The sequence below is a fragment of the Aquarana catesbeiana genome, linkage group LG08 (assembly GCF_042186555.1).
Source record: "Aquarana catesbeiana isolate 2022-GZ linkage group LG08, ASM4218655v1, whole genome shotgun sequence".
NCBI lineage: Eukaryota > Metazoa > Chordata > Amphibia > Anura > Ranidae > Aquarana > Aquarana catesbeiana.
This window is the reverse complement of record NC_133331.1, coordinates 248,388,321-248,414,609: the sequence shown is the minus strand read 5'-3', so window position 1 is coordinate 248,414,609 and position 26,289 is coordinate 248,388,321. Positions and strand designations below refer to the sequence as shown.

Sequence of the window (26,289 nt, the reverse complement as noted above, 5' to 3'; positions counted from 1 at the left end):
TAGGCTCAAAAACAAAAACAAAAACAAAAAAGGCGCCTGCACACAAGGCATGGAAAGGAAGAAAAGAAGTGGGGAGAGCATAGTCCCTGGCCTGTGCCCACACAGGTCACCCCGACAGCTCGCAAAATGATACATACGTCAATAACAAAGTATTTTCATCAGCGTGAAAAACAGTTATTAGCATGGCAAAATGAAATAATATGTACACAATTGAAAACACTAAGAGCATCATAATGGTGCTTAATAGGTCTATCTATTTCTGTTACATTGGTAATTTGGAAAAATAATATACAGATAGAAAGGGAGAAAGGGGGTGCCGTAACTTGATCCATCAGGACCGATCTCTAAAGTGGGAAGGAACTATCTAGGGAGGAAAATTACAAAAGAAGATAGTGGAGATAAATAAAAAAACTAATCATAATTATAAGGTGGGCTGTGTCAATCCCTAGGGAAAGAGGGGGAGGGGGGGGGAAGGGGGAAGGAAAGGGGGATGGGATGGGGGTGAAAAGGGGGGGGAGGGGTTTTGGAAAGGGGGGGGGGAAGGGGGGGAGAGAGAGGGGGAGGGATAAAAGGGGAGAAAAACAGCCAACCTATAAAAACGTCTTGAAACTGATGCCTTCATTAAGCCCTGGATGTCTAGTGGCGTCCAAGGTATGTATCCACTTGGTTTCCAATTGGAGTAGTTTTTGGTCAATAGCTCCACCCCTAACATGTGTAGGGATATGTTCCAATGCTGTAAATCCCACAACATGGGGATTAGATTCATGGTGTACTGCTAAATGTCGATTGATAGATGTAGAAATCTTACCTTTATATAAAGGTTTGATGTGATCACGGATCCTGACACAGAACTGACGTTTAGTTTTGCCGACATAGTAACTGCCACATATACAAGTAGCAAGGTAAACTATGCCGGTAGTTTGGCAAGTGACTTTATGTTTGATTTTGTGTCTTTGGCCATTTGGAAGCGGTTTTTCGCGTACATCATAAATGAACTCACACATGTCACAGTGGCCACATGGAAACATGCCAACCACTGTTGAAGAAAATTCTAGTTTGGGTGCATGGTGGCTCACTATGACTTTATCCCGTAGCGAAGGGGAACGACGGTAGGTAATTTGAGGTTGGGATTGAATATATTTTTTTATGGTGTTATCTGCTGTAAGAAGGGGCCAGTATTTATTGAGAATATTCCTTACCTCATTATGATGTTGGGAAAATTGGGTAATAAGTCGGACCGGCTGAGAGGCGTCCTTCTTTTTGATGGAATGCAACAGTTTTTTCCGATCTAATTTTTTTACTTTGTTGAAAGCCTGTTTCAACAATTTTTGGCTGTATCCTCTTCTTTTTAATCTCTCGTAAAGGTCATGTGCGGCCGCGAAGAAGTCCTTCTCGTCCGTACAGTTGCGTTTAATCCGTAAATATTGACTATAAGGGATACTATTTAGCAATGGTTTAGGATGAGCGCTGTTAGCGTGCAAAATAGTGTTCCCTGACGTTTCCTTACGGTACAGGGATGAAGAGATGTTTCCATTGGAGTCCACTCGTATTTCCAGATCAAGGAAAGTAATCCTTCTCTGGCTACACTCCATTGTGAACTTAAGATTATATGAGTTGACCGCCAATATCTCTATAAATCTCATGAGATGTTCTCGAGTACCAGGCCAAAAAAAGATGATATCGTCAATGTACCTGTGCCACGAAATCACGTGGCACAGGAAATCGGCAAGATCATGATTAGAAAACAGGTCTTTTTCCCACCCCCCCAGGTACAAGTTGGCGTAGGATGGCGCACATTTCGTGCCCATAGCCACGCCTTGCACCTGGAGGAAGTGGGAAGTGCCAAATAAGAAATGATTCCGTGTTAGGATAAAGTGTAAAAGATCGACCACAAAATCACTGTATGCCTTAAATTTAGGGCCTCTATCCTCCAACAATTTGGAAATAACTTTAATGCCAACACTATGCGGTATTGTGTTATAAAGGCTTTCTACATCCAATGCAACCAACCATGTATCATGTGGAACTTGCAGGTCCTCCAAAATACGGAGGAGGTGTACCGTATCCTGAACATAAGAAGGGAGAGCATGTACATGTGGAATTAGATATTTGTCCACAAGGGCGCTAGCATTTTCTGTCAAACTTGAGCACCCTGACACAATAGGACGTCCAGGGGGATTTTTTAGCGACTTATGCAATTTGGGCAGGGCGTAGAACGTAGGTATTCTTGGATTTTGGACATTTAGAAATTTCCAGGTGTTAATATCTATGGTTCCCTTTTGATAGGCAGAGAAAATGAGCTCATAGTATTCACAAGTAAAGTTTTCAACAAGTGTACGCGAAATAGGTCTATACCAATCATGGTTGTCAAGGATGTTGCGGCACATAGTCTCATATGCCGCAACATCCATGACAACCACATTGCCGCCTTTGTCGGCGGGTTTTATAACCAACCCATTGTGGTTTTGAAGAGATTTAAGGGCCTGTTTTTCGGCACAAGATAAATTAGAGGAGTGTAAGGTAGGAAGATCCATTTCTTTGATGGTCTTACTAATTTGTTCCACAAAAGCCCAGATGTTGGGGTTTGCGGAAAGATTGGGAAAACTTGTAGATTTCGGTTTAAAGGATAAAGGAGGGGGAAAAGATACTCCAGAGGCCACAATGCCGTGGTTGTCAAATTCCCACAGACATTCATCCTCTGTACCACCTTCTTCAAGAAGAGTTAGTAGGTCTTCAATAGCCTGAATTTCGGCTGCTGTAGGGACACTATTTTCTGGTACTGGGTCTGCTATCTGGTTTGTGCTGGATTTATCAAAAATAACATCTGCCCGGACAGCTCGCAAACATATGGAGATATATATATATATTATTTTTTGTACTTTAATGTATCAATTGCTCCAAAACATTCATTGACTGTTATATCTCTCTTCATAGAAAACTCTGTAGCGCTTTAGGTATTAAACAACTGTCCTTGAAGAAGCCAATACTGGCGAAACATGTCGGGCATCTGAATACCCACTCACTGAACTGGCCGTCACAACCATCAGGCCAAGTGATGTGAAATATTTTTTGCTACAGAATTGATTTTAGAATTTTCTGCACACCTTGTCTATGTGATTGTCATGTCCAATTTTATTGAATTTAGTTAAATAAATATAATTTTTTATTCTTAATCCCTATACTTCTTCCCCCTCTAATCTGATTCTCAAACTATTGGGATGAGGTGTCGTATTACACCAAGGGTTGCTCAGCCAGACTCTAAACTCCTCCTCTTGTGTGTTCTTTGGCGTCGCAAGAATGGTGGCTGCATAAAGTAGGCCTTGAGAGGAAAGGAAGTTCTCCTCTTCCTCCCACTGCTCTGCCACAACAGCCCTGTCCATAATGCCATGCATAGACTGCGCCAGCAGGAACACAACAGGAATTGTGCCACCAATGCATGCATTGCCACAGCTCACCATCCTTGTCGCCTCCTCAAATGGTGACAGTACAGTGCATGCATCCTTTATCAGCAGCCATTGGTGCAGGGAGAAAAAGCAGAGCTGCCCTGAGCCTGTCCTTGTGCCATACTCACACAAGCACTTGTTGGTGGCCTTCTGCTGCATGTGCAGCCGCTGCAGCATTGCAAAAGTTGAGTTCCACCTGGTAGGCATGTCACAAATCCGGCAGTTTATGGGCAGGTGGAATTCCTGCTGAATTTCAGCCAACCGAGCACTGGTTGTGTATGAACGCCTGAAATGGCTACAGACTCTTCTGGCCTGCTTCAGCAGGTCTTCCAACCCTGGGTACCTGTTTAAGAAACGTTGCACCATCAAATTGAGGACATGTGTGTCAACGTTCCCTGTCTAAGGGCGGACAGGAGGTTAGTGCCATTATCGCACACCACCATTTCTGGCTCCAGATGGCATGGCATAAACCACCTCTGGGTCTGCCCCTGCAGAGCTGAAAGAATCTCTCCCTTTGACAGACCAGCTGAAGCACTGCATGGCATCTTTTAGCCTGACTTATTGAATAGCCCCTTGAATGCTTAGGGGGTACTGGTGTTTCATAGGACAATTCAGCAGAGGAGGACATGGAGGCGGAGGAGGAGTAGGAGGAGGGGAGGGAGCTGACAAATCTCACATCATCACCACCAGCTGTATGGAGACATGGCCACAAAACAAGCAGCACTGAGCCCTGTCCTGCATCCTTACGAGTTGCAAGCAGAGTTACCCAGTGTGAATGAAATATATTGTCCCTGCCCATGCTCGCTGGACCACGTGTCAGCAGTAACGTGGAACTTCTGGCTGGAATTGTAAAGCCAGCAGGAATTGTAAAACCAGCAGCTTTGACAAGCTTGAATTTAGACGCTGAGCATGTGGGTGGCAGTGACTATTTTTTTTTCTGCTGCAGCAGCTGGGGCAGAGAAATTTGCCTTCTATAGTCTACAGCTGGTGCTGCAAGGACCTGTGACACCATTTGCTATACCATCATTCCTTTCAGGGGAGGCTGCTGAGAGGTCATGAGATATAGTGGGGGTAGACCTGAAAGGTGAGGAGTGAGGAGGAGCAGAATTGTGTCCCTTTCTTGTGGCTTTCAGGTGCTCTTAACAACAGGCTGAGTGGTGGGAGGTTAAATGCCTTGTCAAGCATGTGGTACCCAAATAGTTGGTGTTTTTGCCACGTTTGATCTGCTTGAGGCAAAGTTTGCAATCGGCTGCACATGTGGTAAAAAAGGCCCAAACAACTGAGCTGTGGGAAGTAGGCTGGGAGATAACAGCTCCACAATATGATGGAATAGGGTGGCTGTTCTCTACTCTTCCATGATGGCTGTCTCATTGGGGTTGTGCCTCACCCTCTCTTTCCTCCTCTGCTCTATCCGACACCCAAGTCACGTCAGTTACCTCATCATCATCATCCCCACCATCCTCATCATCACTGGAACCAACTTGGCAATACACTGCAGCTGGGGGAAAATGACTGACAATTTGTTGTTTACCAGTGTTCTCCCCTCTCTGTAGGTTCATGTTCCTACCTTCCTCAATCTCAGAACCAATATCAGAATTAAGTAATATCTGTGCATCGTCAGGGAGCAAGTGGCTGGCGCTGTGTTCAAATAACTCAGCTGACTCCTCCATGCATGATGCTGAGAGGAGTAGCTGTGGACAAGGAGACAGAATAAGTCACTCTGGTAGCTGCGATGGAGTGCACACTAGCCTCTGATTGGATAATAGAGGATGAGGAGGATGAGGATGATTTAGTAAGCCAGTCCACCACCTCCTCTGCATGCTGTGCCTGGATAGCACAGGCAACATCACTAAACAGAGGAAATGGTGCCCTGCTTGAGGACGGACCACATCCACCTTTGCCTGTGGACACAGACACTGCTGGCCCCCTCACACTGCCATGGGAACGTCTGCCTCTCCTTGTTAGCCTCCCAGACATGATGGGGGGGTTACTGAAATTGAATAGACAGGGTGCACTTTCATCTGAGTACTCACTACACAGACACACCACAATATACTGCACTAAATCTGCACCAACGCACTTCAATATACTGAAGTAAAACTGCACTGACGCACTTTAATATACTGGAGTAAAAGTGCACTAACACACTTCAATATGTTGCAGTAAAAGTGCACTAACACACTTCAATATACTGCAGTAAAAGTACCCTGATGCACTTCAATATACTGCAGTAAAAGTGCACTAACACACTTAAATATACTGCACCAAACGTGCACTTACACAATTCAATATACTGCAGCAAACGTGCACTAACACACTTCAATATACTGCTGTAAAAGTGCACTAACGCACTTCAATATACTGCAGCAAAGGTGCACTAACGCAGTTCAATATGCTGCAGTAAACGTGCACTAACGCAATTCAATATACTGCAATAAACATGTACTAATGCACTTCAATATATTGCAGTAAAAGTGCACTAATGCACTTCAATATACTGCAGTAAACTTGCACTAACACACTTCAATCTACTGCACTAAAAATAAACGTGCACTAACACACTTCAATATACTACAGCAAACGTGCACTAAGGCATCTTCAATATACTGCCGTAAAACTGCACCAACACATTTCAATATACTGCAGCAAAAGTGCTCTAACGCACTTCAATATACTGCAGTAAATGTGCACTAATGCACTCGATATACTGCAGGAGAAGTGCACTAATGCACTTCAATATACTGCAGTAAACGTGCACTAACGCTGTTAAGTTCGCCTTTGAAATTAAAGACATCAACGATCTGACAACATTCTTGCAGGTACAAGTCTTTTACTGAGAATAATAAATACAGATAAAACAGTGTACACTGGCCCACAGCTGAAGGGAGTGTGGCAATTATACAGATGCGAGTTCAGCTTTTATAAAGAAATTACATAATGTTTGTCTATGCATGGCATGGTCCCAAAACACGAGTCATCCTTAACTAATTACTTCAACATTACATATGGTCAGCTTGACCTCTGGGTTATGAGAAAAGGTTACTTGTCATACTATATCAAACTTGGGATTACACAAGAGGGGATCAATCAAAGGGGCTTTTTGTGATAATAGCTCTTTCCCAGAAATGGAGCAATGTACAGCCAATTTGTACACACGTCATTTGGCAGTACATTGCAACTCCCTCAACGACAACAGGGTTTTGTAATACCTAAGAATTTAGAACAAATGATTGGAATATACTTTAGAGAAAAATTGTTCATGTAAGGGGGAACTCTGTATGAGCCTTCTACTAATTTTTCATGATTCCAGACTCCAGGTATTCTGTATCTTAACATTCTCTCCTGTGGTTCGAATTCTTCGGTATTAGACTTCCTCTGTGTCTTTAGAATTCCTCTGTATCTTTAGGTCGTCCTTCAGGTATATGGGTCACCATCTCATAAGCATTCATCATGTGTGACCTTGAGGGCTCAGAAGGACCAGTATTAGTACAAGCATTTGTGATTTTTTTTTTTTAAAACAAACATTTGCACATTATTGGTGCACATTTGATTATAAAGATTATGAGTACAATAAATCCAACTATATACAAAAATACCATGTATGATGGCAGACAGCCAACCTCCAAGTCCCGAAAACCAGTTGAGAGGATTAAGCCATGAGAGCCAGCTCTCCCAGCTTCCCTCAATCCAAGTGGTTTCAGTATGTTCTTCCTGAAAACCTAGCTTTAATTGTTGCACCCTTTCTACATGTGAAATGATAGCATCTTCGGCTTTTGTGTCATTTCCAATGTAATTGCAACATGCAGTTCCTACTATGGCACACATTCCCCCTTGGCTGGCTGTGAGATAATCCAACACCGATCATAGTTACATAGTAAGGTTGAATAAAGACACCAGTCCAACCTGAGTAAGTGTCTACAATTGTCCCTATCCCCGTACATTGTGTCTCATTAGGATGCTCATCCAGGGGCGGACTGACCATTGAGCCACTCGGGCACTGCCCCTGGGCCCTGGGCCACTAGGGCTCCCCATCAGGGTTGCCAGCCTCAGTAAAACCAGGGACAGTATATATAAATCTGTTTTTTCCCATTTCCGTCTTTCAGGACAGCACCATAGAGAGACCTTGGCTCCTCCCCTTCTGAGGAAACACCGCCTTCAACTTAAAGCTTTAAACCTCACCGCTCTCCCCCGGCCCCTCAGTTCTGGTGTTTCCTCCGGTGGGGAGACATCGCAAGGAACCAGGGCCGCACAGCTAGGGAGGCTGAGGCTAATTGCAGGCTGACCAAAGGGGGCGCTCTCTCTCTGGCTCTCTCCTGCTCATTTTTTCTAAAGAAAGCTGCAGTCTAAGGGGCTAGGGTGGCTGAGTACCTTTTAGAAGACTGCACATCACGCTCCCCCAGCTTCTCTTAGTGAAGTTGTAAGCTGGGGGGGTCCGTTTTCTTTCTTGCCTAGCAGTGGCATAGGCGGAGGCACAGAAGACCGCCCTGCACTTGCAGCCAGCGTGGGAGCTCTGAGCGCTGGGTCGGAGGACGGGTGACGTCATTTCCGGCGGAGGTCGGTGTTTCCGTCTGACCCGTGACTTCCGGTTCCGGTCGCGGTGTTGAAAACGGACCGCGCGTTCGGCTGGTGCTGCCTCTGACTTGCTGTGGGGACAGTACACAGGGGCTTGGATCACCACTGCACTCTAAGGAGATGTCGGAAGCAGAGGCTTCAAGAACCGCTCCAGGAGAATCCTGCACCAGCCACTCTAAGGTAAGAGGAACCCTGGGGTGGTGTTCCCTTACCGCTTCCTGTAAAGCTCCACAGGTGTAGAACTCCCCCTGGTGGTGAAGGGGGGGAAAGGGTTGTGTCTGGGTCCCTGGTGATGGTTGGTCCCGGGAAGTGCACCCCTGGTGGCCCTCCGTGGTAGTGCTGGTGAAAGTTTGCTGATTGCTCCCTACTTTTAACTTGTTTTCCAGGGCAAAGCTACAGAGAAAAGCAAGTCGCCCCACAGTGCCAAGAAGAAATGCCCCTCATGTAAAATCACAATGGGGGAATCTTGGTCTAAACCCCTTTGCAGGGATTGTATAGAGGGGCTAGTAAGGGAGCAATCTGGAGAACAGTCTTCAGATTTAGCAGCATCCGTGAAAGAACTTTCCAATACGGTGCAGACTTTTAAGACATTATTTGCCAGTCTTCAGTTGCCACAGCCGCAGGTTGTTTCTCCACCAGCACAGCAGAGTGTTCCTCAGTCCTTAATGGATGCTCCCTCGGGAAGTGGAGAGAATCCAGGAGGTGCCAGATTCGAGGTTGAGGAAGAGCCTGATAGCGGGTCCTCAGATCCCCAGGGGGAATCAGAGGGAGAGGAGGCGGAAGGGGAATCCACAAGATCCTCTCGCTACAAGCTTTCCCTGGAGGAGGTGGAGGAGCTCCTAGGAGCCATTCATACCACCCTAGGAATCCAGGAGGAAAGGAAAAAACTTTCACTCCATGACCAGATGTACAAGGGACTAGGGGAACATAAAAGGAAGGTGTTCCCGGTCCATGAGGTCTTAGTCGACGCCATCAAAAAGGAGTGGCAAGACCCCGAAAGGAAGCCTTTCCTTTCAAAGGCACTTAAGCGTAGGTTCCCCTTTGCAGAAGAGGAGGCGCTGGTATGGAACAAATCGCCTAAGCTAGACGCAGCCTTTTCGCAGGTCTCCAGGCACACTGACTTGGCCTTTGAGGACATGGGGGCACTCCCAGATCCCATGGATAAGAGGATAGATTCCCTCCTGAAAAAATCCTGGGACTCTTCCATAGGGAACCTCAAACCTGCCATGGCGTCCACGGTGGTGGCACGAAACATGGAGTATTGGCTAACGCAAATTAAGGCGCATATAGAGGCGGGCACGCCTAAGGAAACAATCCTTTCGTCTTTTCCCATGCTCCTTAAAGGAATAGCTTACCTGGCAGATGCGTCAGCTGAATCGGTGCGTATGTCTGCAAGATCAGCCGCATTGTCCAATTCGGCAAGAAGAGCCCTATGGCTTAAAACATGGCAGGGAGATACCGCATCCAAGGTTAAGCTCTGCGGCATTCCTCTCACGGGGGACTTGCTTTTCGGGCCAGGTCTGGAAGCTGTATTGGATAGAACGGCTGACAGAAAAAAGGCATTTCCTTTTAAAAGAAAACCGGCAGAGACTAAAAGAAAGTCTCGGCCGTGGAAGAAGTTGGACCCCCCAAAATCTGATCAACAGAAAAAGGGGTGGGGACAAAAAGGGAAGGGGCGTGGGGGGGCTATTTTTCGCCCTCCTGAACAGCCCAAAAAGACAAAGTGACAGAATAACGGTGGGAGGAAGACTGGGGGCCTTCCTGCCACAGTGGGAGATGATCACCTCCAACAATTTTATTTTGGAAGTCATAAGAAGAGGGTACAGGTTGGAGTTTGCAGAACCTCCACCATGCAGACTCCTCGTAACCACGCTTCCGAAATGTGCAGAGAGGTCAGCGGCTCTCCTTTCCTCCCTCCAGGAGTTGGAGGAACAGGAGGTGGTAGTTCGAGTGCCAGAGGGAGAGACGGGCAGAGGCTTTTACTCCCACATTTTTGTGGTGCGCAAACCCTCGGGGAAGTTCAGGCTCATCCTGAACCTGAAGCCTCTGAACGTCTCTCTCACCTACAGGAGGTTCCGAATGGACTCTATCTATTCGGTAAAGACACTTCTTCCTCCAAACTGCTTTATGGCATCGATAGACTTGAGGGATGCCTACCTGCACATTCCCATTGCAGATCAGTGTCAAAGGTTCCTCAGGCTGGCAATAAATACCAGAGAAGGGACCTTTCACTGGCAGTTCAGGGCCCTTCCCTTCGGACTATCCTCTTCCCCCCGCATCTTCACCAAAGTCATGGTAGAAGTCTTGGCTTTCCTACGGATCAGGGGCATTTCAGTGATCGCTTATTTAGACGATCTACTACTTTTTGCCCCTTCCGCGGAACAACTGTCGCTGGACCTGCAGTTGACAAGGAACATCTTAGAGGGTCTAGGTTGGCTCTTAAATCTGGAGAAGTCCAATCTGACTCCTTCGCAAAAAGTAATCTTTTTAGGTTACCTGTTGGACTCAACAAAACAAAAGGTCTTCCTGCCTATGGAGAAGATCCAGAAGGTAGACAGGGCAATGTCGTTACTCCAGGGCAGCCAACAAATATCAGTAAGAAAGGCTATGTCAGCCTTGGGGTTACTGACGGCAGCACTTCCAGCAGTCCAGTGGGCAGGATTACACTTTCGCCCCTTGCAACTATTTATCCTGAGCATTTGGGACCACAGTCAGGAATCTTTGGATTCCCTGATAACTGTACCGGACCAGGTCAAGAGATCCCTATGGTGGTGGCGGAAAGAAGCCAATCTCTCTCAGGGTCTGGAATGGGTTCTGCCGGTGTCCAGATGCGTCACGACCGATGCGAGTGGCATGGGTTGGGGGGCGCATATGGGGGACCGGGTGGCTCAGGGAGGCTGGCGGAAGGAGGACGCAGGAAGATCCTCCAACTGGAAGGAGCTGAAGGCAGTAGCCTTGGCACTCAAAACTTTTCAAAAGGAACTTCAGGGACAGCATGTGAGAGTCCGGTCGGACAACTCCTCAGCTGTAGCCTACATAAACAGGCAGGGGGGTACCAGGAGCAGACCTCTGTGGACCCTGGTAGAAAGCATTCTCAGATGGGCCGAATTAAACGTCCTATCCCTCTCGGCAGTGCATCTGAAAGGAGATCAAAATCTGGTGGCGGATTACCTCAGCAGGAAACGGCTGAGGGAAGGCGACTGGGTTCTGAATCAGGGGGTTTTCGAAGCAATATCCCAGAAATGGGGGAGGCCATGCATAGACCTCTTTGCCTCGAGAGAAAACAGGAAGGTGCATCTCTTCTTCTCCCTAAACAGGTGGGATGGAGCTCTAGGGATAGACGCACTGGCTCAGAGTTGGGCTTTCGACAGGTGTTATGCCTTCCCCCCACCTGTACTAATCCCAGCCGTCCTAAGAAAATTCCAACTGGAAAACACAACTCTCATTCTTATTGCGCCACATTGGCCCAGGAGGCCTTGGTTCTCCATCCTGAGAAGTCTGGCAGCGGAACCTCCCTGGCTTTTGCCAGTTCAGGAGAATCTCCTTTCCCAGGGGCCAATCTGTTGTCCCCAGGTGGGGAGATGGAGCCTCGCGGCTTGGCTACTGAGGAAGATCTGTTGAAGAACAGAGGGTTCTCAGATAGCTTGGTAAAGACCCTCCTTAACTGCAGGAAAAAAGGAACCCAGGTCATCTACCAAAAAACATGGAGGCGTTTTAATAGCTGGTGTACAGAAACTTCTTTTGATACTCACAGCTCTATAGCGGTCTTAGAGTTCCTGCAGGCAGGGGCGGACAAGGGGTTAGCCCTTGGCACCCTGAAAGGGCAGGTTTCTGCTTTGAGTGTGTTTCTGGAGAAACAACTAGCCTCCGATCCTTGGGTCATTAGATTTTTTAAAGCATTGAGTAGGCAGAGACCTCTGAAGGTCCCCCCCTTCCCAATGTGGGATCTTTCCTTGGTCCTACAAGCACTTACAGGGGAACCCTTTGAGCCATTGGAGACGTGTACACTAAAATGGATTAGCCTCAAAACGGTGTTTTTGGTGGCAATCACTACAGCAAGAAGAGTAAGTGAACTCGAGGCCCTCTCCATTAGGGCCCCCTTTTTTCAGGTATTCCCGGACAGGGTAATTTTTAAGGCCGATCCGGCCTTCTTACCGAAAGTAGCCTCGGTTTTTCATAGAGGCCAGGAAATTGTTTTGCCCACCTTTTGTTTGAATCCTGTGAGGGAACAGGAACATAGGTTTCATAAACTAGATGTAAGAAGGTGTGTCCTGCAATACTTGGAGGATACAAAACCATTTAGAAAATCTGATTCCTTTTTTGTGTTATTTTCAGGAACCAGGAAGGGAGGCAAAGCCTCGAGGCGCACTTTAGCTAGGTGGCTAAGGTTAGCTATCAGTCAGGCTTATATATTTAGCGGGTTAGAAGCCCCTAAGGGTATCAGGGCACACTCCACAAGGGCAGTGGCGACCTCTCAGGCCGAGTGGGCTGGTGCGTCTCCGGAGCAGATCTGTAGAGCGGCAACGTGGTCTAGATTCGACACGTTCGTGAAACACTACAGATTGGACCTTCTGTCAGCAAAAGACCAGGCTTTTGGGCGTAAGGTTCTGCAGGCAGTAGTCCCACCCTAAGGTAAGGTGCTCGCTTATCCTCTCTATGGTGCTGTCCTGAAAGACGGAAATGGGAAAATCGGAGTTACTTACCGGTAACGTCCTTTTCCAGGAGTCTTTCAGGACAGCACAGTTACCCACCCTACTGTAGGGATATTCGTGATGGAGTTCATCGCAGAAGAACGTCAGGTAAGATCAAAGTTATTATGACGTGTTCTTGTGTCTCCCCAGCTAACCGGAGGTCCTCTTGAAGAACTGAGGGGCCGGGGGAGAGCGGTGAGGTTTAAAGCTTTAAGTTGAAGGCGGTGTTTCCTCAGAAGGGGAGGAGCCAAGGTCTCTCTATGGTGCTGTCCTGAAAGACTCCTGGAAAAGGACGTTACCGGTAAGTAACTCCGATTTTTGTTTACATCTGTCTGTGTATACTGTGTGTACATGTATGTGTATGCTGTGTGATTGTATACTGTGTGTGTGTATACTGTGTGGCCCCATAATCTCTAAATGCCTGGGGGCCCCATAATCTCCTATTACCCGGGGGCCCCATGAGTTATCAGTCCGCCCCTGTGCTCATCTATCATATCATTTATTTAAGGTACCCATATAGCGCTGTCAATTTACACAGCGCTTCACACATACATCGCTCCCTACCCTCAAGGAGCCCACAATCCAAGGTCCCCAACTCACATTTATATACTGGGGCCAATTTTGGACAGAAACCAATAACCTACGAGCATGTCTTTGTAGTGTGGGAGGAAACAGGAGTACCCAGAGGAAACCCACACAGGCACAGGGAGAACATGCAAACTCCAGGCAGGTAGTGACATGGCTTTTACTGCTAGGCGAGAGTGCTACCCACTACACCACTGTGCCGCCCGGTGTTGAATCAACTCCTTTTTTATCATTTTTAGTTCAGTAGCCGTAATCACAACGTTTCTATCATACAGGGCAATAAGGTTATCCATCAGTTCTGCCAAATCAATGATGAAACTAAAAGATTTCTTAATAAAACAGCAATCTACCCAGGGAATATTAAACAGTGGTTTGAAATCCTTGGTTTCCTTTGTGGTGTCAAAACTCTCAGGTGTGTAGCTAGAAAGATCTCTTAGTTTAATTAGATGTGGGATCTTGTTTACCTTAATTTTAGTAAACTCAGCAACCTCCACATACCATGTGGCATGGATGACTTTACCACAGTAACATGTACCTTTACAGGAATGCTAAAGTAAAGGAATTCCATTCCATTCTGTTTTCACTTTGCTTACTTACATTCTGGAAATTAGCTAGTTCTTCTATCTCCTTGAGTGATACTGGAATACCTAGCAAAGGTAGTGTTCTATGTGAAATAGGTGAGTGTGTACAGACCCAACAATTGGACAAATGTAATTTCTTAGGAGCTTGCATGTGCATAGATACAAAGTCATTTTGGTATGGCTCCATAAGGTGTGTAGCAATCTCTCTAGTAACTCTCTTTTCAGTCTTCACCAAGACATCAACTTACTTAGTAATGTTCTATTGGCTCTCCTGACCTACAGAAATGTCAATCAGCCAGGGCAAAACAAAGAAGATAAATATTAACAACAATCCTCCTCTGAGGATAACTCCCCACAGTCCTTTATATGGTTGGGACTCAACAGCCCGTATAGCCTCATCCTTCTCCTTAGCTCATCATGCATGAGTAAGCTGAGGGGACCTGTGGGATGAATGAACAGCAGTAGGCTCGTCAGAGTGAAACCGTTTATTAGTTACCCTTCGCTGGGGTTCTTCAGCCTTCTTGCAGTGGGATCCGTGTATCCAAGGCTTGCATCTCTTGACTTTCACAGCACTCAGAGTAATCAGGATGATAAGAAGAAGACTTTTCCACTTTGGTGATAATGAAGTTTATGGTATATAATTCTTTACATACACCCAGTCTCCAGGTTTCAGTCCATGTGCTTGATCCTTGCCTTCTGTAGGTTGGGCTGTTTTGACTCTGGAAAAAGTGTCAGCAAATATAGTTGCAAATTTGGTTACACAGTCTATAACAGAATCCTGTCCAGTCAGCGTTACATTGTCTCTCGGTATGGCTGCTTGTACTAGAAAGCAAAGGTTGACATACCATGGTTTTCTTTTGGAGTAGTTCACATAGCAGCATATGCTGCGGGCAACATGTCAACCCAAATTCCCATTCCATTAGCCTAGTTTTGCAAGGTATCTTTTCAGGGTTTGGTTAGCACTTTCCATCATTGCACTTGCATGGGGTCTGTACAGTGAATGCAACTGTTGCATTAGCCCTAAGAGGAGCGCGTGGCTTCCCTAGTGTGCCACACATGCACACAATTTCTGTAGGGCAATGAGGATTGTGTGGTCAATCACAGGTTCCAAAATTGCCATACAGAATAGTTGAGGAGGTGTATCCAGGACAACAGCTTCTGCAGCTTCATCCGCCAATGCATTTCCTCGTGAAATTAGGCCAATAGCTTTCTTATGTGCTTTACAATTTATTACTGCTACCGCAGCAGGTGACTGGATTGCTGTCAGCAGTCTTGTAACTATATCCTTGTGTTGTATTGAGTCTCTTTCATCCAGTGATTCTTTAATCACAGGGCGGATTCTAGACTTGTGCACATTGGAAAATTTTGTTTAGTTTTGTTTTGTTTGTAAAATACAAAATTTTGTTCTGTTATATTCGTTATGTTATGTTGATTCGTTTTCGGATAATTAGTTCTGTAGAGTGTTGATATTCGTTATACTGAATCTCGAATCATGTCAAATTCATTTGTTATATCCGCTATAATTTTTTTTCGTATTAATTGAAATTCGATATTTATGTATGTATATATATTCATGATAATGATTTTTAGTTTGGAAAGTCGTTTGTTTATTGAATCTATTAACACACACAATGACAATATCTCTTCTCCTCTGCTCAAATACAATACAACACCCTTCTCACTCAGTTCTCAGGAATGCACATTGCCAGTAATCCAACCTCCAGCACAAAATTATTCAGCTGATTGGACTGTAAGATTTACTTTGAGCTGACCTTTTGTTTCATTAGATCTTTAACAAATTTCCTGAATCATGTCGAATTAATTCGTTATATTCGCTATAATTTCTTTTGTATTAGTTGAAATTTATTATTTTTTTATTCGGACATTTGGATGCATCCGAATGTCCGAAAGATGCAAAATTCATCTGAATTTTAAATCATTACGAAACACATTGCACATGTCTAGCTGATTCCTTCAGTGGCCTCTCCGCTCAAAAGGACACTGAGGAATTCCTGGTACAGGCCGGGTTAAACCCTTATGACTTTTCACTGCGGTCACTTCCATATAGCCTTGTGATAATTTCCAGTAATCCAGACTGTTGGATCAATAAGCCCCTTGTGGGCTTCTGTAATCCCTCCTATTGGGGGTGAATCAAGTGCTGGCATAAAGAGCAAATCTGAAGCCTCCCTCTGTACTGATTCAAGTATGTTTACTTCCATCCCTTCAGGGGCAAAGCTATAATTACTCCTATTTATGTTAGTTGATCTCTGCCTAGCAGACTGCCAGGGGAGTATGGCGATACAACAAATGAATGTTTATGACACTGACCTCCAATTCTTACCTGTAGAGCTTCAGTGACTTTAGCGGTATTTACATCATTACTTACCCCGACCAAAGATACTTGCTGATTCAAAGGGTGAAAATTGGCACATATATTTAGCAAACTCTTTGAAGTGCCTTTATCTATTAAACACAGGATAGATAAACCATTAACTGACACATCAATCGTTGGTTCTGGATTTTGTCCCAAATTCAAGACAGCATGCTCAGGAGAAGGAATTACATTTTCATTAATCAGGTCACCATACTCCACCTCATCCTAGCAGAAATGACAAGCAAGATAACCCATCCTACCACACTTGAAGCAGTTTCATTTCTCTGTGGGATCATCTGCTGAAACCGAGCCTCCACCCTTGTGGCATTTCTGACATACATTTTAGTTCTGCTAGGCTTAGCTTGCATTTCCCGTCTACCAGGGTTTCCATAGTTTGAAACATACCCTACCCCTGAAGATGGGTATGTGGGTGTAGCCACAGGCATCCCTTGTGGAGAAACCTGAACAGTTGAGACCTGCACCTCAATACTCTCCATATGCAGTGCTGCTTTCTCAGGTACGGGAACTTGTTGTACATTCACTATTTTATTTTTATCCTTTTCTCTATTTTTCCCTTTTTAATCTCAAAGATTCTTTGAGCAATATCCACTAGTTCTAGTGCTGGCTTCTTTCTTCATTCAGGAGTGCGAAGATCAATTTTCGTCTCTAACTTCCTGAAACAATCCCCCTATGAATCTGTTAACCAGCTTATGTCTGGACAAATCAGGTTCATCTACTGGGATCCAATCCACATGCTTTCTAACCACATCCTTGAACCTATTCCAATATTCTAATACATCCTCACACCTTCTTTGGACCACCTTCGTTAATCATTCATAAGATTATTTTCTATCTTCAGTAAACCATTTTCAGTAGAGCCATTCTTTCTTGCTTCCACAGTCTACATATCAACATATCTCCACCAATCTTTGTACACATCATCTACGCTATTTCTTCTTTTTAGTTGTTCGATAAATTCTATTGACGAGTCAAAGTGCAGCAGCAGCGTCTGCCTGCATTGTGTTCTCATTCACTGACATGGATCCTACTGACCCCTCCCTGCAATTTGCTAGCTGTCCCTGTGCACACAGATAGGGAAAGATTAAACCATTAGCTCATCACTTACTTCTCTCTTTAACATTTCCCGTTCATAAGCACCCTTATTTTTGGCAAACACATTCCAGATATCTGCGTACTTTTCTGGCATTGCACAATTAATCAGAATCCACATATCCCTCTAGGTAGCCTGTTGGAACTTTCGTACCCATGTTACCTTTTTATACCACTTTTTTGGACACTTTTCAAGATTTGGCAAATCTGCCACTATGGCTCTGATCTCGTGGGGCTTCCATGGGACATAGACTTTGCCTATATGTGCCATATAGTGTCCTGCGGCATCTGTCACTCCTGGAAGAGCAACCTCTCTGAGGCATTTATTCCAGGGGTGTATCTCGCCATTGGGATGCAAAAAAATCTCTATTTTCCTTTTATCTGCAGGGGTGAGGCTAACTCCTGCTTCTCAGAGGGCTTTCTCTTTTGCTTGATACCGAGCGAGAACTGGTGAGGAAACTTGGGCTAATGGGCTTGTAGTTTTATCCAATCTCTTAAATTTGGCTAAGGCATTCCGCCTTGGTGAAGTGTATTGCCATGGATCTCCATATTTATCAACAAACAGTTTTCCCTTGGTATCAATCAATGGTCCTGTACTATGCCTTCGCTCAGGCATAGATCTAGTTCTTTTTACCTCTTGAGGGGTCTCATATGTCATCATCACTTGAACATCCCTTTGATGCATAGGTGTGCCTTGCATATAAGAGATTTCAGGCGCTCCTCCCACTGCCCCCAACTGCGCTAACACCTGGGCAGAGGCTTCTGCTGAAGCAGCAGTCAATTCTCCTCTTAATACAACATAAGGGAAAGCCCATGCATTTGGCAGTTTTTCCTCCTCTAATTGCAAAGAAGCTTTTTCAGAACACCATTTATAAGGATGGGGCTTTTTATCTTTTCTAGATACCTCTTCCCATGCAGCCAGACATTCAATACCTGCACAATCAGACATTTTATAAAGTAAGCTGAATGGGCATCTATGGTTGGGGTATCTAGAGATCCTTCGGGTGGCCACCACTCAGCAGGATCCTTTTTTATATTCTTTACAGGTGATTTTACACCATTTTACATGATGTTTAAGAGCGTATGGCTCTCCCCTTCCCGTCACTTTAACGATAGGGGCACTTGGGTGTAATTTAGCAATGCTTAGCCCCGTGGCTTTTGCTATTTTCAATAGGCGTTTAGCATTTTTCCTAGTTAACCCATAGCTTGCCATTATGGGTGAGATGCTTTTATTAAAAATATTTCCCATTTCCTTTTGTTAAATTTTTCTTTACCTTTTTAAGAAGTTTTTGTTTACCTTTTTTTTTTTTTTTTTTAAATGTTTTGTTATCTCTTTTAGAAATTTTTCATTACCTTTTAGAAGTGACAACATTTGAAACTCCGGGACCGAAAGCTCCACTCTTTAAGTCAATGACTGTGTACCAGCAGTCAAATATATCTCGAGATATCCCACTTGTTCTATTCTTAGAGGGACGTCTCCTCTCTGAGTGGCAATAGGTTAGTCCCTGACTAGACTCCCTACTCCAAAGAACGCACAGCAGGTCATATTTTCACTGTGGCTATCCGCTGAGGACATCTCATCCTAGGACCACAGATGTACAAAAAAAAATCATACAAAAAATTCAACATGCAACAACTTCTATGCACTCTTAGAAATTGTGGTACCTGCTTAAGTACATCCCTTAATCAAAACATATATATATTGCCAGTTCAAAGGGTAAGGAAAAATGAGTACTCTTGTTAACCTGACACATGAAATTATTAGATTTATAATTTATCAGAATATTCTGGAAATAATATTCTCAGTAACCATGCAGGAGCAGAATGCATTTCTAAAATAAAGGAAACGTGCTACCTTCTGTAAGCTGCACTCCTCCCCCCGGGACCTCACTCCCGTACAGCAAAGACAGTAATAATGAGAGAAATTTCTCACCTTAGGAGCCATTGTCCCTCCTGTAGTGGGTTGAGAGCCGGAGGTGGAGATGCAGTCAAGAAGACATGATTCTGGGTCACCAACTGTTAAATTCGCCTTTGAAATTAAAGACATAAACGATCTGACAGCATTCTTGCAGGTACAAGTCTTTTTGCTGAGAATAATAAATACAGATAAAACAGTGTACACTGGTCCACAGCTGAAGGGAGTGTGGCAATTATACAAATTCCAATTTCAGCTTTTATAAAGATATTACAGAATGTTTGTCTATGCATGGCATGGTCCCAAAACACGAGTCATCCTTAACTAATTACTTCAACATTACATATGGTCATCTTGACCTCTGGGTTATGAGAAAAGGTTACTTGTCATACTATATCAAACTTGGGATTACACAAGAGGGGATCAATCAAAGGGGCTTTTTGTGATAACTCTTTTCCAGAAATGGAGCAATGTACAGCCAATTTGTACACACATCATTTGGCAGTACATTGCAACTCCCTCAATGACAACAGGGTTGTGTAATACCTAAGAATTTACAACAAATGCTCAGAATATATTTTTGAGAAAAATAGTTTGTGTAAGGGGGAACTCTGTATGAGCCTTCTATGAATTTTTCATGATTCCAGACTCCAGGTATTTTGTATCTTAACACTATACTGCAGTAAAAATAAACGCGCACTAACACACTTCAATATACTGCAGCAAACGTGCACTAACGCACTTCAATATACTGCCGTAAAAGTGCACTAACGCACTTCAATATACTGCATCAAAAGTGCACTAACGCAGTTTAATATACTACAGTAAACGTGCACTAACGCAATTCAATATACTGCAGGAAACATGTACTAATGCAATTCAATATACTGCAGTAAAAATGCACCAATGCACTTCAACATACTGCAGTAAACGTGCACTAACACACTTCAATATACTGCAGTAAAAATAAACATGCACTAACACTTCAGTATGCTGCACGAAACATGCTCTAACGCACTTCAATATACTGCAGTAAACTTGCACTAACACACTTCAATACACTGCAGTAAAAATAAACGTGCGCTAACATACTTCAATATACTGCAGCAAACGTGCCCTAACGCAGTTCAATATACTGCAGTAAACGTGCCCTAACGCAGTTCAATATACTGCAGTAAACGTGCCCTAACGCAATTCAATATACTGCAGTAAACATGTACTAATGCACTTCAATATACTGCAGTAAAAGTTCACTAATGCACTTCAATATACTGCAGTAAAAGTGCACTAATGCACTTCAATATACTGCAGTAAAAGTGCACTAATGCACTTTAATATACTGCAGTAAAAGTGCTCTGACGCACTCTAATATACTGCAGTAAAAGTGCCCTGACACTCTACACTGACACACTTCAATATACTGCAGGTAACCTGCCCTGCATCTCTGCTGCTGCACAGCCAGTCACACCGCATTTCCTTTTTTCATCCGGACACAGAAAATCAGTCTTTGGCTTGTTTTGCTATTTTATTAAGGGATGATAACTTGGATGGGGTAAGGGATTATGGGATGCCCAGTGTGACAACAAACAGAACTTCAGAGACATCTTCCTCCCTATTTACAGATTCCTCTTCTCACTTTCTCATGCACACACTTGATTTCTCTATGTACATCTCCTGCTGGTTCACTCTTGAGGCAACTAACAGTATATCGCTAGTTCAGCAAAGGCCCATTACAGACAGAAACTCTCAGTCCCTTTGACAAAGTAGCACAAATAGAGTGAACAGAATATCACATCTCCTTCTGCTTTTCTGTGGCCACTGATCCCAGTTCCACTTGCTTGCAGAATGCTAGCCTACCTGGCTGCCACTAGCCACACCTGACTGCCTTTCTTCCCAGTCCCCCTGACTCTCTACCCCAATCTTGCCCAACTGACACATATATGGAGATTCCCCAGGGCAAGGTTGGATGAAGATTTGGCACACCGCTGCTACAGATGGCAGTCTCTCCCCTTGTCTGTCCCTTCACCATGCTGATCTACTCAGTCTCTCCTTGCTCTCTCCGCTACCTCTCTGGAATCCCCCCAACTGCCTCCTGTGGTGGGATCCTTCCAGGTAGCCCCCCCCCCCCAAGGACCACCGGCAGCCTCCCTCAGTACTGATTCTCCATCTTACACCCAAACTCCTTTGCTGCCATGGCCCATGTATATTTATTGTGTAGCACCCTGCTCCTGAAGAGCAGATGCTATTCTTTTCAAATTTAAGTGCAAATTTCCATCCGACCATGGGTGATGCTGTTACCATTGGTGGATGTTGTAAATACAGTCTGGTCATATTGAATACTCTTTGCTCAGAGACAGTTCGGTGGGAGTGGTTCATCCACTGTGCATTCTGGGTAGGGGTATTTAAGGAGCAGACACCATCTTATTGTTGTTGGCGCTTCCTGACCTCATGGCCCTCCTGGCCTGGGGAATTGCTGTTGCTTAAAATTCTGCCTTGGGGTCAGCAGACCCAAGGCCCAGCTACTAGAAGAAGGCCCAAAGTTTTAGTGGCCTATTGGTCCATAAGATGGTCTCTTTGCTGTCTGGCCTGTGGGAAGAAGCAAGGGATTGTAGCGACCAGGGGAGGACTCTTCAGGAGAGGACCGAGCATAAGGCTGGTATCTTGAGAAGAACATCTGGGATCAAGCACAGCAATCAGTTTATTCAAGATTGTCAGGTCTGTGGCAGAGACCTTATCAAGCACAGCAATCAGTTTATTCAAGATTGTCAGGTCTGTGGCAGAGACCATGTCCGAGCATCACATTGGCTACTAGGTTGGTGAGAGAGACCTATCCGGTGGTTGCTAAATCCAGCCATGGAAGTGCTGCTCGCTGGATATAGAAATTACCTCTAAACGCAAAATTCAAGGTACCTGAATCCCTTTTACCCTCTACTCTGCTATTGCATATTTTGTTTCTTTAATAAAACTTGGAAAAAGGACTAAGTGTTGCAGCCAGTGTTTTCAATTGAGTATTTACTATGGGACCCCTATGACGAACACTGTGAAGATGGTAACGGTAAGCCCAAATCAAAATATCAGCAGCTCCTTTGGGGGTCAGTGCTACAATTGGTTTTCCAGTCCCCTCCCACACCTGGAGATTGGCTGAGAGCCCATAAATATTCAAGGCAGCCCCTCCTAGCCTCCACCCACTATATTCTAGAATAATCTCCAACATTCTTGAAATGGGGGGAGGGCAGAGAGAACTACCAGAATGAGTCATCAAGCCCTGAACTCTTGTAACCCTGACCTTATTACAGACTCACTATGTAACATGAGTCAGAGTATACTTTACCTACTCTCAGAGGGTGCTACACCCACCTACCTCTAAAAATCAGCCATGTCCCCATTGGCAGGAAAAATTCAAAAACTGGCTCCTACCTACATATCAGGAACCATGAATCAGACCGAGACAGAAGTAAAGTTAAATCACACTTGTTTAATAATAAGATAAACAGAGTAAGCTTAGTCAAAACAAGCCAGAGTTCAGTAACCGGATAGGGTAGTCAGCCAAGCAAATTTCAGAGAGCCAGAGATAAACGTAGTAGTACAGCAAGCAGGATCAGGAGCCAGAAGGAAGTCAGCCGAGCAAGTCTTCAACAGGAACGCAGGAGAAAGTCTCTGTGATGTTGACAAAGGCGAAGGCAGAGATCAAGTGAGCTGGACGACTTTAGGTAGGCAGGACTGACAAGCAGAATCAACAACAGCTGGGTAACTGTGGAGAGAGATGGGAGCTGGCAATTAGCCGACAGCTGAGCGGCCAGCTCAGAGAAGGAAGGGCTGAGCACACCGCTAACAGTACCCCCTCCTCAACGACCCCTCCTCCTCGGATGACCACCGGGCTTGAGGGGAAAATGTCTATGCAAATCACGGAGGAGGATAGGGGAATGTACGTCCGAGGATGAGACCCAAGAGCGTTCCTCCGGACCGTACCCCTTCCAATGCACCAGGTACTGTATGTGCCCACGGAACCTACGGAAGTCAAAAATGGCTTGTACTTTATACTCCTCATGGTTCTGAACCTGTATAGGGTGAGGACGTGGCACCGAGGTAATAAAGCGATTGCAGACCAAAGGTTTCAATAAGGAGACATGAAACACATTTGAGATGCACATACTAGGAGGAAGGTCCAAGGCGTAAGCCACTGGGTTAATCCTGCGAAGGATACGGAAAGGCCCAATAAAACAAGGTGCAAACTTCAAAGAAGGAACACGAAGTCGGAGATTGCAAGACGACAGCCAGACTCTGTCCCCAACCTGGTAGGAAGGTGCAGGCAGGCGTCTGCGATCAGCATGAAGTCTGTACCTATCGTTAGCATGTTGCAAAGCCTCCTGAACTTGTGCCCAAGTGGAACAAAGACCATGGAGATGCTCCTCTAACGCAGGAATACTCTGCAGAACAAACGAGTCAGGTAACATAGAAGGTTGGAAGCCATAATTCGCCATAAACGGGGACAATCGGGAAGCAGAATTCAAGGCACTGTTGTGAGCAAACTCTGCCCACGGTAAAAGGTCTGACCAGTTGTTATGATTGTCAGAAATATAGCAACGTAAGAATTGCTCCAATTAGGTATGGGTTGTAGAAGGCCCACTGGAAGGTGTCGTGGAATCTTACTCTGAGCACACATGGAATAGGCAGCTATGAAGGCAGTTACATCAGCCCGTAGAGTAGGCCACCAGAATTGTTGGGAAATGGCCCAAATGAGTTGATTCCTCCCAGGGTTGTGTTTTGACCTTGCAGTAATACTTTCATGACCTGTCTGTCTCTTACCTGGTCTGTGTATCAGCCTTTTGGGCTTGTATTCTCACACCTGCATGCTTAAGTAATCTTCCCTCAGTGTGGCTCCACCCTAGTCTCAACAGGAACCACTATTTAACACCGTGTTCTCCAAGCCTGCCTGGTGAACACCTGCTGGCTCTTAGACTCCGCGTCCTGGGGAATCTATGCTCCAACTCCCTGTGGGATCCGTGTTGGTGCTCCAGGGGACCTGCCTTCCTGAACCACCCCGAGTTCCATCCGCAGCAGTCAGCCTTAGGGTCCTCTATCTTAGCGGTGCACTCCTGACCCCAACGGGGAGCATCTGTCACCTGGACTCGGGTGACCTGACAGGTGGCCAGCTGCCTTGGGAGAATGCTAAGTCTGGAGCACGACAGTACGGAGACTCTCTGGGACAAAGCAGCGGTCACAAGGTTTCTCAGGAGGAGAATGGACCTGAGCAGCAAGAATTTTGTCACCTAAAGGAGAAGTAAGACTGGTGAGAACCTTAGCCAGGATGCAATCAGGAAGAATCACAGGAACCGGAACCAACTCCAACTTGGAAGTGGAGGAAAACTGTCGTGACAAGGCGTCAGCCCTTACATTCTTAGTACCGGGTAAGAATGAGACAATGTAATTAAAACTCGACAAGAAAAGAGCCCATCGCACCCTTCTGGGAGAGAGGCACTTAGCCTCAGACAAGAATGTGAGATTCTTATGGTCAGTAAGAATGAGAACCGGCACAGTGGTACCTTCAAGGAGATGTCTCCATTCTTTCAGGGCTAAAATGATCGCCAACAGCTCTATCACCAATTTTGTAATTGCACTCTGCAGGTGACAATTTCTTGGAAAAGTAGCCACACGAATGCATAGTGCTCTCAGAGTTAGGACGTTGAGACAGAAGGGCGCTAACTCCAGTCTCAGAAGCATCAACTTCTAGGATAAAAGGCAGTGTAGGATCAGGATGTGCCAACACAGGAGCAGAAACAAAGGCAGCCTTGAGACTCTCAAAGGCCTTAATGGACTCCGGAGACCAACTCTGTGGGTTTCTGTCCTTTCTGGTCATATCAGTAAGGCTTGACCAGAGACGAGAAGTTACGAATAAACTTCCGATAATAGTTGGCAAAGCCCAGGAAACACTGCAGAGGATGTAAACTCATGGGTCGGGGCCACTGTAGGACTGCCGAAAGTTTCTCTGGGTCCATCGAAAAACCAGCAGTGGAAATTACATCTCAGGAATTTAACCTGTTCACGATGGAACTCGCACTACTCCAGTTCACAATAGAAACAGTTTTCTCTTAGTTTCTGAAGCACACGACAGACATCTGTGTGGTGGCTCTCCAGGGACTTGGAAAATATGAGGATATCATCGAGATAAACCACCACACATACAGTAACAAATCTCGGAGGACATCATTAATAAATTCCTGGAAAACTGCCGGGGCGTTACAAAGCCCAAAAGGCATTATGAGGTACTCATAATGGCCTGTTCTGGTATTAAATGCAGTTTTCCACTCGTCGCTCTCCTTAATCCGCACAAGATTGTATGCCCCTCTCGAATCAAGCTTTGTGAAAACTGTTGCTCCCTTGAGGCAGTCAAATAACTCTGTAATCAACGGAATCGGGTAGGCATTCTTAATGGTGAAACGATTGAGACCCCTATAATCAATACAAGGTCTCAGTTCACCACACTTCTTCAGCACCAGCAGGAGACGAGGATTTGCGGATGAAACCTCAAGAAAGTGCGTCTGCAATATACTCCTCCATGGCCTTATCCTCCAAGACCAACAAAGGGTAAACCCGGCCACGAGGAGGTATGGCACCAGGTTGAAGGTCAATTGAACAATCATAAGACTGGTGTGGGGGCAAACTACCGGCCTTTGTCAAAGACATCGCTAAAATCACGGTACTCCTCCGGCAGGGAGGAGAGTGAAGAGGTGCACAGGACCTTGGCTATCTTCTGGAAGCATGTCTCACTGCATTGTGGTGACCAGGAGAGAACCTCAGCACGGAGCCAATCAAAAGAGGGGTTGTGCCTCTGTAACCAAGGATAACCAATAACCAGCGGAAACCTAGGTGAAGAAATAACTTGGAATTGGATTATCTCATGGTGAAGAGCCCTTACGGCCATGGACAACGGAACCGTCTCATGAGTCACATGGGCAGGCTGTAGAGGTCTCCTGTCAAGAGCCTCAATGGCAAGTGGAGTGTCACGCAGCTGCAGCGG

The 26,289-nt window shown here is 45.3% G+C and overlaps 2 protein-coding genes across 3 annotated transcripts in view; one reads left to right on the top strand and one right to left on the bottom strand.

Annotated features, from left to right (window-relative positions):
- RTN4RL2 (reticulon 4 receptor like 2) overlaps positions 1-26,289 on the top strand; it is a 340,267-nt gene that overhangs the window by 146,667 nt on the left and 167,311 nt on the right. The window lies entirely within an intron of this gene.
- Positions 542-19,812, bottom strand: LOC141106313 (uncharacterized). 2 transcript variants are annotated; one of them, XM_073596987.1, is made up of 3 exons: positions 19,290-19,812; positions 14,369-14,591; positions 542-6,902 (listed from the first exon to the last, which is right to left on the bottom strand). In XM_073596987.1, exon 3 carries the CDS (start codon positions 2,532-2,534, stop codon positions 591-593), a length of 1,944 nt encoding a protein of 647 aa, XP_073453088.1. In that variant the 5' UTR covers positions 2,535-6,902; positions 14,369-14,591; positions 19,290-19,812; the 3' UTR covers positions 542-590. The 2 variants fall into 2 exon arrangements, with proteins under 2 accessions (XP_073453088.1, XP_073453087.1); XM_073596986.1 differs by having other exon boundaries at positions 14,369-19,805.